Raw genomic sequence first — 13,726 nt, 5'->3', positions numbered from 1 at the left:
AGGTTTCGGGGCACGGCCGTACCGCAGCGCCCAAAAGCCCAGGCGGCTGCATGGCTGCCCTGGGAGGATATTGCAGTGGGAAGGGTCCTGCTCCTGCAGCGAACAGTGACTGACTCGCGTTCCTGCTCAGTCCCGGACGCGCGTGGGGCCGGGCGAGCGGCACGGCTGCTCTGCGGCAGGACAGGCTTCGCCCGGGGACAGAGCCCCGCGGGCGGGCGGGAGGGCGGCGGCTCTGGGCGCTGCTGCCTCGCCCGGCATTTCCGGGGGCACTTTCCCAGCCCGGGGCGGCGCGGCGGGGGCGGCCCAGGGCCGGAGCGGGGCCGGGCACGGAGCGGGGCTGCGCTGCCCGCGGCCGGGCCGGGCCGGCGCTCCCGCGGCGGCCGGCAGGGGGCGGCGCGGGGCGCGCGGCGGGGGCGCGCGGGCGGGCGCGCGCGGGGGCGGGCCGGGAAAGTTGCGGGCGCTGAGGCGGCGGCGGCACCGGCGGGGCGGGAGCGGCTCCGGGCGCGGCTCCGGGCACCGGGCACGGCGGCACCATGGACGACTTGGGTGAGTTCCGAGCTGCGCGGGCTCCCCGCGGCGGGGGCCGCCGCCTCGCCGCGCCCCGGGCGGCGGCGGCCGCGGCCCGCCCGGCCACGCTGCGCCCCTCGGGCCGCGCCTGCCGGCGCCCGGGGACGTGTCGCTCCCCGCGCACCGCGCCGGCCGGGCCGGCTCCCCGCGCCGCCGCCGCACCCGGGCCCCCTCAGCTGGGCTGTCCCGGGGCAGGCGGGCGCTATCCCGGGCGGGAAGGGCGCCCCGCGCTCCTGTGCCCGGAGCGGCGTGCAGCGTACTCGGGTTACGGCGAACACCTCCTCCCCTGCGCTGCCGCAGCCTCTCCAGCCTGTTCTGGGCGAGAGCTGAACTTTGCGCGGGTATGGAGTGGGGAACCCTCGAGGGTACGCGGAGCACAGCCGGGCTCGGAGCTCATCCTTGTCCTCCCTCGGCTTCTCCCAGGTGTGCTGCATTATACGGTTTCCCAAAACCGTGTAATGGAGAAATGTCAGGCAACTGGTCTCAAGGGAAACATCTAGAGAATTTGAGTTCCTTTGGTACCAAGCCGGAAAGGGTGTGGATCTGCCAAAACCCCTTGTGCTCTGGGAGGCATTAGGGCGACTGAGTTCCGCTTATGAAACTGATTAAATCAGACACTGGGGAGGGGCTGTGATCCGTTACTTCCATTCTACCTTTAATAGAAACCAGACGTTCTGTTGACATATAGTCCAAGAAAATTGCAGGTTTATTCCTGGACTTAGAAGCTCACATTACGGTGCTGGCATAAAGCTGGTGGTCACACCTTCAGAAAACAGACTTTGAATTGGGCTAATGATAAAACTTCCAGGGCAAGGAGTCCATCTGCTGCGTGGCTTTCTGGTGAAGGGTGTGCAAGGATTCATCCTTGGGGAGTGAAATCTTACGCTCTGCTTGAATGAAGTAGCTTTTGGTGGAAACAGAAGTAACTTCTACTGCAGCTCCTTCTCATGGTTATTGTTCCTTTAAGTGCAGGCAGTTCTGTTTACCTTTTCTCATATCCCTCATTCTGGTTATCTCTTGGAGATTTGGTGCAAGTTCCTAGCATGTTCAGGAATGCATTGCTAGTCAGGACAGGATTCACCCCGTCTGTGTGTTGGCTTGCTGAGTGGCCCTTCAAGGGGAGCACGCAGGTCTGTGTAGGGCCAGTGCAGTGTCTCACCAACGTGCTCCTTAGTAAACCCTGGGAGCTGTACTGTGCCCACTGCAGCAATTGCATTCCTGAACTGTAGTAGTGTGATTTCCCAGTTGATGGAATAAGCTACTGCAGTTCCTTGACATTTTTTCTTTCCTCTGTAGGACAATTAGAGGTGAACTGCAAAGAAATTGTCAAAAAGATCTGAAATTGTGCCTGGTTTGTTCTTCTGAGGTCTAAAGTGTATTTGGACAACGAAAAGTTAAAGTTGTGATCTGACTTGGAAAGTTGAACTTTTAGTCTGAGCTACTTGATTTCATCAAGTCTTAATTACACTGCCTCTGTCTCAATTTTTGTGCAGCCTTTCAGACTGGACAAGATCTAATTAACAGTAAGAGCTGAACAAAAAAAGTGTGACCCTTTCTCTCTCTAAGCTTTTCTGTGGTGTACAGAATTCACCACGGAAAAGCACACCAGCTGTTTTCCCTCTGTGAATCATTGTTAGCTCCAAAATGGCTCACTCACTGCTCTAAAGCCATTCACCTTGGGATGCACACATAATGAAACAGTGCTCTGCTGACACAGCTCCCCTCAAAAAAGTCAGGCTTTCGAACTCAAGTGAGAGTTGTTTATTTTTCTTTCCTCATTATCTATGGGTGGATTATCTGAGTTGTGGATTAACTGTGCCACGGATACAGACGTCTGCACTGGCTCTGTCCAGTCAAGCTGGTCAGGCAGGACTTGTTGGTTCAGGCACAGTGCCATGTGGACAAGGCTGCTCTGCTTCCAGGGACAAATTTGGCCCTAAAGGAGTTTGGTATTGAGCTGGGACTTGCAGGTTCAGAGTTGATGTGAAGTAAAATCAGCTCAGACACTTCCACACCTTGCTTCTGAATCTGTGTGGTGCAGAAATGAACAGTGAGTGAAGGGCCTGGGAATGAGAGAACCCCTCACAGAGACCATTGGTGTATCTGTTCTTAACTCTCTGCCTTTATCAAAATTCTCCTCCCTCTTCCTAGAGCTGGATGATTTGATCAGTGTGTACATGTCCACTGTAAAATGGAGGTATCTCAGAAGTATCTCAGTTTTTTGCTTGGACTGGAAAGGTTATGAAACAAATGAGAATGGATTTGTCTTGCTTTGGGGATTCATTTGGAGTTGAAAAAAATCTTCATTTCCTTTTTACCCCGTCCCCCATTATTGAAGAAGCTCACACAAGAAACTTTCTGGAGGCTGGAGCTGTGCACGCTGTTGTTGTGGGGGAGCCTGCGTGGCACAGGACACGCAGTGCTGGGGCTGGGTGTGAACTGGAACAGCCTGTGGTGGGCAGGGGGAGCAGCTGGCCAGGCTGGTCAGGATTGTCTCCCTCCAAGCTCTGCGAGGAAGCGCATTCTGCGGATGTGCTGGGAGTTTGACAGGAAGTTTGCTGGATGAGTTTGCTGTTCTGCAGTGCTCTATGTTGGCACAGAGAGCACAGCTTTGTCCCAGAGTGAGAATCCTGACTTGGGGCTCTTGCCCCTTTCAGGGGGTTGCCAAAGCAAAGCCTGTGCTTCCAGCACACAAGTGACCATCCACACTTGCTGCAGACAATCTGAGACACTGAATGAGATGTTGATTTACTGGTTCTGTGGTGCTACCTTGTCTAAGTGCTGTGAGGGAGCAGATCCATTAGGATCTGCTTGTTGCAGAGGAAGAAACCTAATTTGTGTAACGTGTCATGTATTTATGGTGAGGGGAGTAGGAGAAGAGAAACTTTACATTTGCGTTAGTCAGATACTGTTTCATTTTGACTCCAAAAGTTTTTTACAGCCTTTTTCTGAAAGGAGTGGTTTGCAAATACTACTGGGAAATCTTTTGGTAGCTCCAAACAGAAATGGTGTGGCTTTTAGAAGCCTTCATTTGATGAAATTCTCACTTTTCTACTGCTATTTTTTAAAATTTTTTGTTTTCAAAGGCTTCAGATATTTTTAAACTGAATTTTGCAATCAAAAACAAAACAACAGTCACTGGAGCTTGTAAAAGGTGTTTTACAAATATGTTATATCTGTTTAATGGGGACATATTTATGGCAATGTTTTGGCTGTCCATGTCAACTGGATTGTGGGCTGCTTTTTTAGGTGTGCTTGCTCACTTCTGGATGGATTTTTCTTTTGTGTAAGGTTTGTCTAGCAATTTGGCTTCAAAATTCTGGGTGCACAGTTCAGGGGCACAAGAGATTTTGCTTTATTAGCTGTTTTCCTCGCTTTTAGGAACTCTAATCCACCCTCTCTTCAGTGCTTAATCCTCTCAAGATTGACTTTAAAGGGAGCAATCTTGCCATTGATTTTTCATGGGAGCATGGAGGGAGGTGCATGTGTTTCCATCTGTCATCTGTCCAAACATTTGGAGATTGCTGTGCTCTGCTGTCTGTCCCTCTCCCGAGGGGGATGCTTGCTTGTGTCTGACTCAGTTCCTTTAGTTTGGGAATCGTATGCTGTGGGTTCTGGGCTCACTTGACTAAAAGTTTTCTGTGAAATTGCTCATGGTCAGCTACGCCCAGGAAATGGTACTGGGGGGAAGCACTGGTAAAGTAATTTGGTGCCTTGGCTTTCTACTGGCTCAGATTTCTGAGTCCTTCCTGCCGCTGGGCGAGAAGGCTGTAAACAGAACTAATGCTCTGCACAATGGGGTTCTGACTTGTTTCAGCTCCTTAGCTGTGGTGACCCCTCGTGAAACAGGGACTTCATTGTCCTGAGCAGCTCAGACAGGGAGTCCTCTGCCTCAAGCAGTGTGCGATGCAGAGAGAGGCTTCTTTTCTTGTTGCTCTATTTCCACGGGAAGGCTGGACTCTGTGCTGTCTTTAGCTCCTTTGTCCCTCGCTGGGAGAGGTCAACTTATCCCAAGTGTTCAGCTGCCCTCCTGGTTAAAACTGATCCTCCGACACCATCTCTGCCACTAGAGAAGCAAATGGGAAACTTCTCATACATCTTCAGCTCTCTCTCTCTTTCTCTCTCCTTTCTTTTCTTTCTTTTCCAGGGAATCACGATACTTCAGTCTCTCTGGACCCTTTTTTCCTCACCTCTTGCCCTTTGAAGTCTATCTATTATATGAAACAAGTTGTGAAACTGTAGAAATGACAGCTAAAATTGTAAACTCTGGCAGCAGAGCAAGGACTAATAATGCACTTCTGTTTAGATCAGTTTGTTTTCTGATCTGCTGCTCAGACAGACAGATAAATCCCTTATATTAAAACTCTGTAACTTAGAGCGGGGGGAAAGCCTGTCCATGGCCACAAAACAAATCTGTTTGAATCAAACTAAGGTGTTAGTCGTGATATCCAGAATCTGATTGCAGCTTTGGAGACAGCCTGAACAGATTCTGAATGCAGTTGTGTGTGCTAGTGGAAAATCAGTGTGCCTGAATAGGATCTCTGGTCCCAGTTTCCTGCTCTGGTCTCAGCCTACACTTTCCTCTTTGTGCACTGGTCCTGTGTGTCCCTTTTTGTCTGATGCGGAAGCTGTTAATGAAGATGCTCTTCTGTTCCAGCTGCCTGAAAGTGAGACATTGTCTGGGGGAAGCTTTCTCACGCTGTGATAAGATGATGAGGTTTAGGGAGTGAGTTTCTTGCTCACTTCAGGCCTGTCCTAACTAACTGAGGTTTAGTAACAATCCCTGGGAGTACAGGTTATCGTGACTGCTAGGATATTGCATCTTAAAATGATAAGTAGGGAGGGAACTGTCTCATTTATGGCAGGATTACTACATCCAGTAGTGCAGAGTAGAAACAAGAAGTGGCACCATTACTTTCCACTTTGGTTGAGGTTGGATGGGTTAGAGAATAAGCTGTGATCTCAAATTGGTTTCACTTGATTTTACTGCTGAGGTGTTTCCTGTGGCCATCTCCCTTGCTTGTGTCCACAATAACTGTTGGACAGTAACTGGCTCAGCAAGCTGATTCCTCTCAAAGTCATTTTTTTACATGGATGGTGGACTGGGAAGTGAGGCCACCTCTTTCAGCTGTGAGTGATGTTTAATATAGCATAAGGTAACCATTTATCCACAGCCTCAAAAATGTACCCCAACTTAAGACATGTTGTTTGTCTGTCTGTGAAACAGGGGTAATTACTCCTTACCTGCAAAGCGCGGTTATGTTGGTTGAGATCTTTGTGTTTCTGGAATAGCTTCCAGCTGAAAAGCTTCTTTCAAGCTTTTTTGGTCACCATTGCTGGAAAAGTTTACAGTGGCAAGCTTGAATTGGATTTACAAGTTTTTATTCCTTTCTCAGCCCTGTTGAATGTTCCCTCTCTGCCTTTCTGATTGCTCATCCTTTCTTCACCCCCCCTTATGACAGGCTGTGAGTAGGGAGAAAAGATTTCCTTTCCTTTCCAAGTTTCCCACAGTAGTTCTACCCTAGTCTTTCCCTTTACCACAGAGCATCATGAAGTAATTCAAAGAATGTTGTGTGCTAAAGATACACCATAAAAATAGGAGGTGGGTGATGACTTTCTCATATCAGCTTTAGCTGTTTTTCCCATTCATGTTCATTCTCTTTGCAAATGGCCCCAGCAGCTACCAGCCAGCTGGGGACAGTCCTTGGCTGATGGGTGTTAAAACCAATGCTTTCTCTTCTGTGCATGAGTGTTTTTAAATCCCAATGAAGCAAACAAGTTGAAATGGCAACTGGAGCACTGTGGAACAAGTTTGGTGTTGGTGTTTCAGTTACAGGAACTGAGTCCCTGAGGTTATGTGTTTGTGCTCTTTAGGAGTCTGGTAAACTCCTTTTCTGCTGACACAAATGCAGCTTTTTCTTTCAGCAGACAGTAACTATTCCGAATTTACATGGGAAATTTATCTAAGCAGTTTGAGACAACTGTAAACTGAGGAGCCAAGAGAACTTATGGCAGGCCTCAGGGGGAGGCAGCCTGCATTGTTAGTGCTTGGCTCCTTTTTCCCTGAGCTGGACTGGCTCTGCACTGTGAACAAGTTCAGTTCAAGTTATTTAAATGATGATGAGATAGTCTGAAGTTGTCCAGTGTGGCTTGTCGTGCCACTGCTCAGTGTTCTTATTACCATGTGCTCATCTGTGTACATGCCCTGCTGTGTGAGGTGCTGAGTGTCTGCCTGGCAGCATGCAGTGGAGTGTAGCTTGATTTCTTGTGTTTTTTTACTGTTTATTGCACGTGTTTAAACCTCTAACATTTTGCAAATCATATGAAGAACATCAAAAAAAGTAAATGGTGCTCCAGGGAATAAACCTTCTGAATGACACTCTGCGTGGGGAATTGTGCTTTAAATGGCTCAGCTATAAATCAGACTGTATGGGGGCTCCAGGAATAAACCAGTCTCATGTTTTTGTCACAGAACTGAGCTGGCAGACAGAATTAATCCTGTGTCTGTCTAGGTGCCTCACAGGGTCTTGCTTTGTTTCCATTGCTGAAGAGGAAGGTGAACAGAGAATTTCACTTTGTGCTATGGGGAAGTTTGTGGTGGTTCAGGGACTGTGGTTAGGCTGAGTTTTAATAAGAGCAGAAGGTGGTAAAAAAACCCAGAGGTAGAAAAGGTCATGGGCAAGAGGGCTGTAAATGATTTGCCATGGATTAGGGGCTTAGTATTCCCATGTTTTATCCTCTTTCATGGTTCTAAATGAATTCAGGGCTTCTCTGTGAAAAGGTCTCTTTTGGGTTGAAGCCACTAATTTCAGTTGGGTCAGACAAAAAGGCCTGAAGCTAGGTGCATGTCACACGAGGTTACTGGTGCCCCATGAGCTGGACTAAGATGATGGCTTGGCTGGTCTGTGCTGCTCATCTTGTTTCACCATTAGTTGCATCCATTGCTCCCTGTTCCTCAGCACCTGCAGCTGTCTTGGGGCTAGGTTTGGGTTGTTTTGTTTTGCTAGCAAATGACCCCTTTTGGACAGAGATGATCCCCTAGAGTAAGGTGCCTAGAGCAGTACTTCTGGTTCGAAGCTCCTGTTCATGATGGTTTTATATGGGAGGCTTTTTTTGGGCTGTGTAGGCCTGGTCAGGCAGTGTGACACACAGCTGGAACTATTCTGCCTGGCTGTGAGAGCTCCAGCAGTTAGACAGGATCCCTGCAGAGAGCTGGAGCACTGGGGGAGGGAAAGAAATGCCATTTCTTCCACGTCATGAAATCTCTTATCAGTGGCCAACTCAGTGTTGTGAGTGGGTGAGCTGCATTGGCCTGAAGAAGCTGCCTTTTATTTCTCCTGTGAAAGATGAGGAGCTCAGCACTGTCAGTCAGGCTGAGAGCTGCGGAGTGGCCGTGTGGAGTTTGAGATTAATTTGTCAGTCAAGTTCTTATAACCCTAAGCTTGTAGTTTTCAATCTATCCTGCTTGTGCTTAATCTGACATTCACTGCTTGGCTGTCCTGAGCAGTTTGCTTAGGCAGTGCCTCACAGCTGCTCTGCCATGCTGCTCCTGTACTTCTTAACTGCTTAAATCCAGTGCCTCCAGCACCTTCTGTCTTGGGGTTGTGCTTAAAAGCCTTGGTGTGAGTTAGAGAGAAAATCAGTTAGGTCATCATTCATTTTTCTGTTAGGGTTCGTTAAGAACTTCATTTGTTGGATGCTACTTTCCCATCAAATGCGAGGGAGAAATCTCCTTGCAACAGATCACCATGGTATGGCTGCGGTGATGTGGAACTCTGAGACCTTCTGGGCTGTCTGGGTGTGCTGGAGCCCCCTGATTATTGCCTGGGTCTGGAAAATGCTGTCTGTGGGATGGGAGAGGCAGTGGGATGTGTTGGGAGCCGTCTCTGGTGTGGTCCTGTCCTTGCAGGGGTGGGAGGCTGTTCGCTGGGGAGGAGGGGTTGAAGGAAGGGGCTGGGGGTGGTGCAGGGAGGAAGCTTTATGTAATTCTTGGCTGGCTTTTGAATAATTGTTTTAATGAAATGGAATGCAGTGTATTCAGTACTTGCTTGGCAGAAACAGCTATTTTTTTTGTTGTTTTCTGTCTTGGAGGGGGGAAAGGAGTTGGAGTTTCTCTATTTTCCAACTGCTTTAAACACTCTAGGCTTGGATTTTTCACAAAGATAGAAGTGGAATATTGTTCTTGGTGAGGGGGCAGTTGCACTGCTGTGCATGTGTGGGACGTTGTCTTTGGACATTGGGTGTGTAAGTGGCAGAGCCTGGTGCCTGGGTTTCTCTGAGGGCTGTGCATGCCAGTGTGATTTGAGGTGGAGCAGGTTTATTTTTTGTTACCCAACAGTAACAGGATGAAAGTGATGTGAGTACATGTCCATATAAAATATGCGTGCATCCAGGTGCTCGATAGGAAAATTCATCTCTTTTCCTCTGTGCCCTCGTTCAGGGCATAGCGAGGAAGAACATGATCAGCTGAGACAAAGAAGTCAACTTAATTTTCAGCAAAGCAGAAATCTGGGCACTGGGAATCTTGACTTCTCTAGACCAGTGCAGAACAGTCTCCCCAGTTATCTCAGAGGATTGGTGACTTTTATCATAGGATTGGTGGAGGGACAATCAGAGATCACGCTGAAACCCCTTTTTTAGAAAGTAATTTGAGGGAGGATTTATTTCATGTACCTCTGAAAGGGAAGTTTATTCTCATGCTGCTTCTATTTCAGTATTGCTGCCATTTCCATTTTTGGTCAGCTCTGGAGATCGGTCTCTCTTACTCATCCCTACGTCTCAAAAATCTGCTTTCTCTTTGGTCTTTGTAAATTTTTTCTCAGTTGTTCTTTTCTGTGATCAAGAGTTCTCTTGTGAGAACAGCCTTTGGTTGATAGAACAAAATTTTCTTTATCAAATAACAACACCAACTTGTGTTCAGGGCACTGAGATGAAGAAGCTGTCCTGCATTTAATTGCTTTATTAAAACTGCTCTTGGTAAAATATCCTCACTATTCCTCTTGCTGCTGCTGAAACAAGGAGAGACTTGTGACTGGTACTTGTGTCATGATGCCAGATGACAGGTACAATGATGGGTCATCTACCTGCTCATGTAGGAAGAGATAAGAAAACCTTAATCATTCTCCAGCTCTTCTCCATCACTGGATCAAATATACTCCAGTTCTAAAAATGTTAGTTTTCTGTCTAGATTTAACAATTCTCTTTCTTGCAGTGGGCCAATGTCATGAAATTGTCGTGTAACTCTTGAGCCACATTCTTCTGCCAATACTAAAAAAACCCCAAAACCTCAGAGCTCTGTAGCTATAGAGCCATCAGCAGTCTCCATCGAGTTGCCACCCACATCTCCCAAAGTGGACCGGGGGACCATTTCCCACATTCATTTCTGAAACACTGTCCTCCTTTCATTCCCAGAAGCTGCTTTTAAAGTGAAAAGAAGCTGCTTTAACTGGATTTTTAACCATGTGCTTCTTGGCCCCTTGTTCTCTGTTGTCTTTCAAAGCTCTTGCTTGCCCACCATCTGCAATAACTTGGGTTATTTTTAAGTTACAGTGCAGTGCTCACCAGACTGAAAGCTTCATTTAAAAACTTTCTACCTATTATAGTTATAAGTAGTACCAAGAACCACACGACTGAAAAATGTGAAATATTTTGTTGTCATTTCCCCCTGCCCTGTTCTGTGTGTTTACATTGTGCTTTTGGCAGCGCTTTGTGTAAAGTCAGTTGTTGATGATGACTTACACTTTTTGGCTTACAAAGAGTTCAATTTTGCTTCCAAGCCTGCTCCCACCCTGTTACAGAGAACCCCTTCAGAAATGAAAATTTCTTAGAAGAAGAATCCACCATTTTGAGAGTACTTCCTTAGTAATTAGATTTTTAACAAGCCGGTTAAACCACATATGACATTTAACACAAGTTCTCATTTTAAAAAAGGGGAAACAACCCACTTCAGAGTGGTTGGCAGGTTAAGCCAGCAAGTCTTTATTTATATCTCAATATATGAACTTTTTATCTGGGTGAGATTTGCTGGGACTCTGTATTTCCTTATTGACACAGACTTTTAAAACTTGAGATACCTTGATTTTTTAAGGGTAGATTTGCATTTGTTGAATGTTCTTTGCATTTATGCTCTTGAGAGCTATGGTTGTTGCTTACTGAATGGGAAGTTGCTGAAACTAATGAAAAATATATGTTTCAAGGACTAAAATCTGTCAATTCTGCATTCTGATATCCCATCTAAGAGCCTTCAGGATAGGAATGCCTCAATAAGACTGCACTAAATATGGATATGATTACAGAGTCTCTTTAGTGTCCCCATTCTTTATTACTGGAATGCTCCTTTTGCTGGTAGCCAGGGCACTCAACATCTCATTGGCAGAATCTGTGCTTCTAATGCTTTTAACAAATTCAGAATTCTTTTAATGAATTCAGAATTTACAGTAGTATTTCAGTCCTTTATTTCATCATTTTTATGTGTGTCTCAAATTTTGTAACTGGCACTTTGCCTAGATGGGTCTATATTCAGATCTGTTTGTGCTGCTTGGATAGGATTTCCACAGCTTAAAAGATGCTATTTTTTTCCCCTCAAGTTCCATGTCTATTATTGCATAACCATGCAAATCCTACTTTTTCCTTTATTGGTAATGGGGTCCACATGCTTTCCTGTTTCTGTTACTTTTAAAAAGGCAGATAATTAACTTGGAATGTGCAAGCTCTGACAGTATTTTGTCTGCGACAGTATCCAAACCCATTTTTACGTAAGCAGATGGAGAGGATCCCAGGGATCCTCAGCAGGGCTGTTACTGACTCTGAGGTTACCTGTGTGCTGCTGGGGTGTCTGAGGTGTGGTCCTGCTGCTGGTTGAGTCAATATTAGGGCTTGCTGCTGCTGAAGGGGAAGATGGCTTTACTTTTATTTATCCCTTCTCTGTCTGTGCTGTTTGGACATAGCCCTTCCTGCTGACTGCTGTGCTCACCTCTTCCCTGACCCAAAGGAGGACAGTCAGCTTTTTTCCACTGGGTGTATGTTCTGTTGGACTGGTTCATAGAGGGGTCTTGTGAGAGCCAGAGCCTGCACAAGTAAGTGGCAGCAGCACATGTCTGGAAGAGGGAGTTAAACCTCTCCATTTTTGGCAGTGGTGAGCTGTTAATTTGCCTTTCTGCATCTTATGAAACTGTATCCTTCACTCCGGGGTGCTCACTGCCCAGTGGATCTCCTGTGCTCTGTTGCACTGTAAACCCTGATATCACATGTTTTCCTTCCCTAGATGAGTTAGAATCAGCACTTATCAAATTATGATCTCCAAGCTGACAAGTGCTCTACAGCTGTTGTGAGGGGTCCCCTTGAGAGGTCAAACCCACGCCCTTCTCATTTCCACCTGAGGGCTCTGGAGCACAAACACACCAGGATTGCTGCTGCCCAGAGAACTGGAGACCACTGCTGTGTGTTCACAATGTTGTGATTTGTCACTGTTGATTTCACACTAAGCTGCTGCTTGGAAGAGCGATCCAGTCCTGGATCAGCATGTGCTGTAACCTCAGTGCTGTTCATGGCAACTTTCAGTTGTACAAATCTCAACCAAACACCAACGCAGGGCTTAAAAAATGTCATTGTCTACCCTCAGTGGGCATGTAGAGGGTTGCTTGTTGTAGCTGGGTGCTGCGCACCTCTGCACTCAAACCTTGAGCTTCTGTTACCAGAGTTATGGTTTAAAATCCAGTGTCTTGTTTCCTGCTGCTTTATTCCCATCTTTGGACTCTTTTGTCTAGCTGAGATCTCCTTTTTTACCAGATTTGTCAGATGTTTGTAGAATGGCAGCGCTGTGTTTTGACCCAGTGCTTGTGGAGCAGCTGCACACTGGTGTAGCAGGAAGGGTCTGGTTCCTCAGATAGGTGGCTTTGCTGAACCCCTTTTCCTGTAGGAATACAGGGGAGTTGGTATTTTGTCCAGAGGCCTTGGCCCTGGAAATTTTCCCTGGGGTGTCAGTGGCTGCTTGTTTGGTGTCTGTGAATTGTTTTGTTTTGTCAGAGGAGAGCAGATCCTGTTGGACTCCTAGAAACTTTCAGAGGGAAGCCAGCAGCAAATGAAAAATCTTATGACATGCACAAGAAGGGTTAACTTAATATTGTGCATGCATAAGGGTAAATAAAGGACTAAAAAGGCAGTGCATTGGTTACTAGTGTTTTGGGGTTTATTAAATGTCTTTTCCCATCTAGAATGTAGGTTAAAATCCAGCCCAGGTCAGTAGTGAGGTGTTAACTGTTTAGTTGTTTGTGAAAAATGTTTACACTTGCTCCAGCCTGTTCCTCCCACCAAACTGGCCAGGATGCCACTTCATTCCTGTTTGTGCAGAGCAATGTCCCTGCTTGAGCCTGAGCCAGCTCACCTCCCTCCCACAGACAGTTGGGTCAGGATTGGCCATTTGCTGCTGCCTTTGTCTGGGACTTCCTGGAAATGCCTGAGAAGGTGTTTGCTGTCGGGCAGAGATCAGAAATAGATCTTGCATAAGAAGAGCCGCTCCAGGAGAAGACTCTCAGAGGCTGTACTTACCCTCCTTGGAGCCCAAAGCTGTTTCCAATTTCACAGCTGACACACAAGGAGAGAAATGGAGACTCTCCAGTTTGTGCAGATTGTCGTTCCTTGTGATCTTTTACAGGGCTAGCTATGACTGCCTGTTGAACACCAGTCAATGTGCTTCCAAAAGGAGAGGATTCTGACAAAAGACTTGTTGGCAGGTGGAGCTCATAGCAGACTGCAGATTCAGGCTGAGAAATTCCAACTTAAATATTTTTAGTACAGGCCTGAAAGTCGGAATTGTTTTCTATTCTGATATAATATGGACTTGCTGTGTTATGTTGGGCTGTTCAGGGCTGCATCTCAGTTCTCCATTTCTGAAAGGTCCATTTCTTTTGTGCTGTCAAGGAAGGAGGATTCTGATTTGTGAGCCTCGTTAGGATTCAGGAGCAGTGGCTGCAGACTTCACTGCCTACAGCTACTGCAGGCCACAGCCAGTTCTATCAATACAAAATGGAATACGTGGAGATTGAGGTTTAGGGTGTGGAGGTATGACAGCTGTGACTGAAAAAAAAATGACTTAAAAGGCTTCCATGTGGTAAGTGCTGTAGCCTGTGGGTGGGATAATCATCTGAGGACAGTGGTACTG

General features: G+C 46.9%; 1 protein-coding gene across 2 annotated transcripts in view; it reads left to right on the top strand.

The window, feature by feature from the left end:
• PXN (paxillin) overlaps positions 1-13,726 on the top strand; it is a 44,869-nt gene that overhangs the window by 2,355 nt on the left and 28,788 nt on the right. Inside the window, exon 1 of one of the 2 annotated variants that reach the window (XM_063415614.1) lies at positions 406-546. The exons of the other annotated variant lie outside the window; for it this stretch is intronic. Within the exon in view, the coding sequence (XP_063271684.1) occupies positions 534-546 (13 nt within the window). The 5' untranslated portion in view covers positions 406-533. Of the gene's footprint in view, positions 1-405; positions 547-13,726 lie in introns of those variants that run through there. 2 annotated transcript variants of the gene reach the window in all.

Source organism: Prinia subflava, chromosome 19 (genome assembly GCF_021018805.1).
Source record: "Prinia subflava isolate CZ2003 ecotype Zambia chromosome 19, Cam_Psub_1.2, whole genome shotgun sequence".
Classification (NCBI taxonomy): domain Eukaryota; kingdom Metazoa; phylum Chordata; class Aves; order Passeriformes; family Cisticolidae; genus Prinia; species Prinia subflava.
This window is presented reverse-complemented; position numbering and strand designations above follow the sequence as displayed.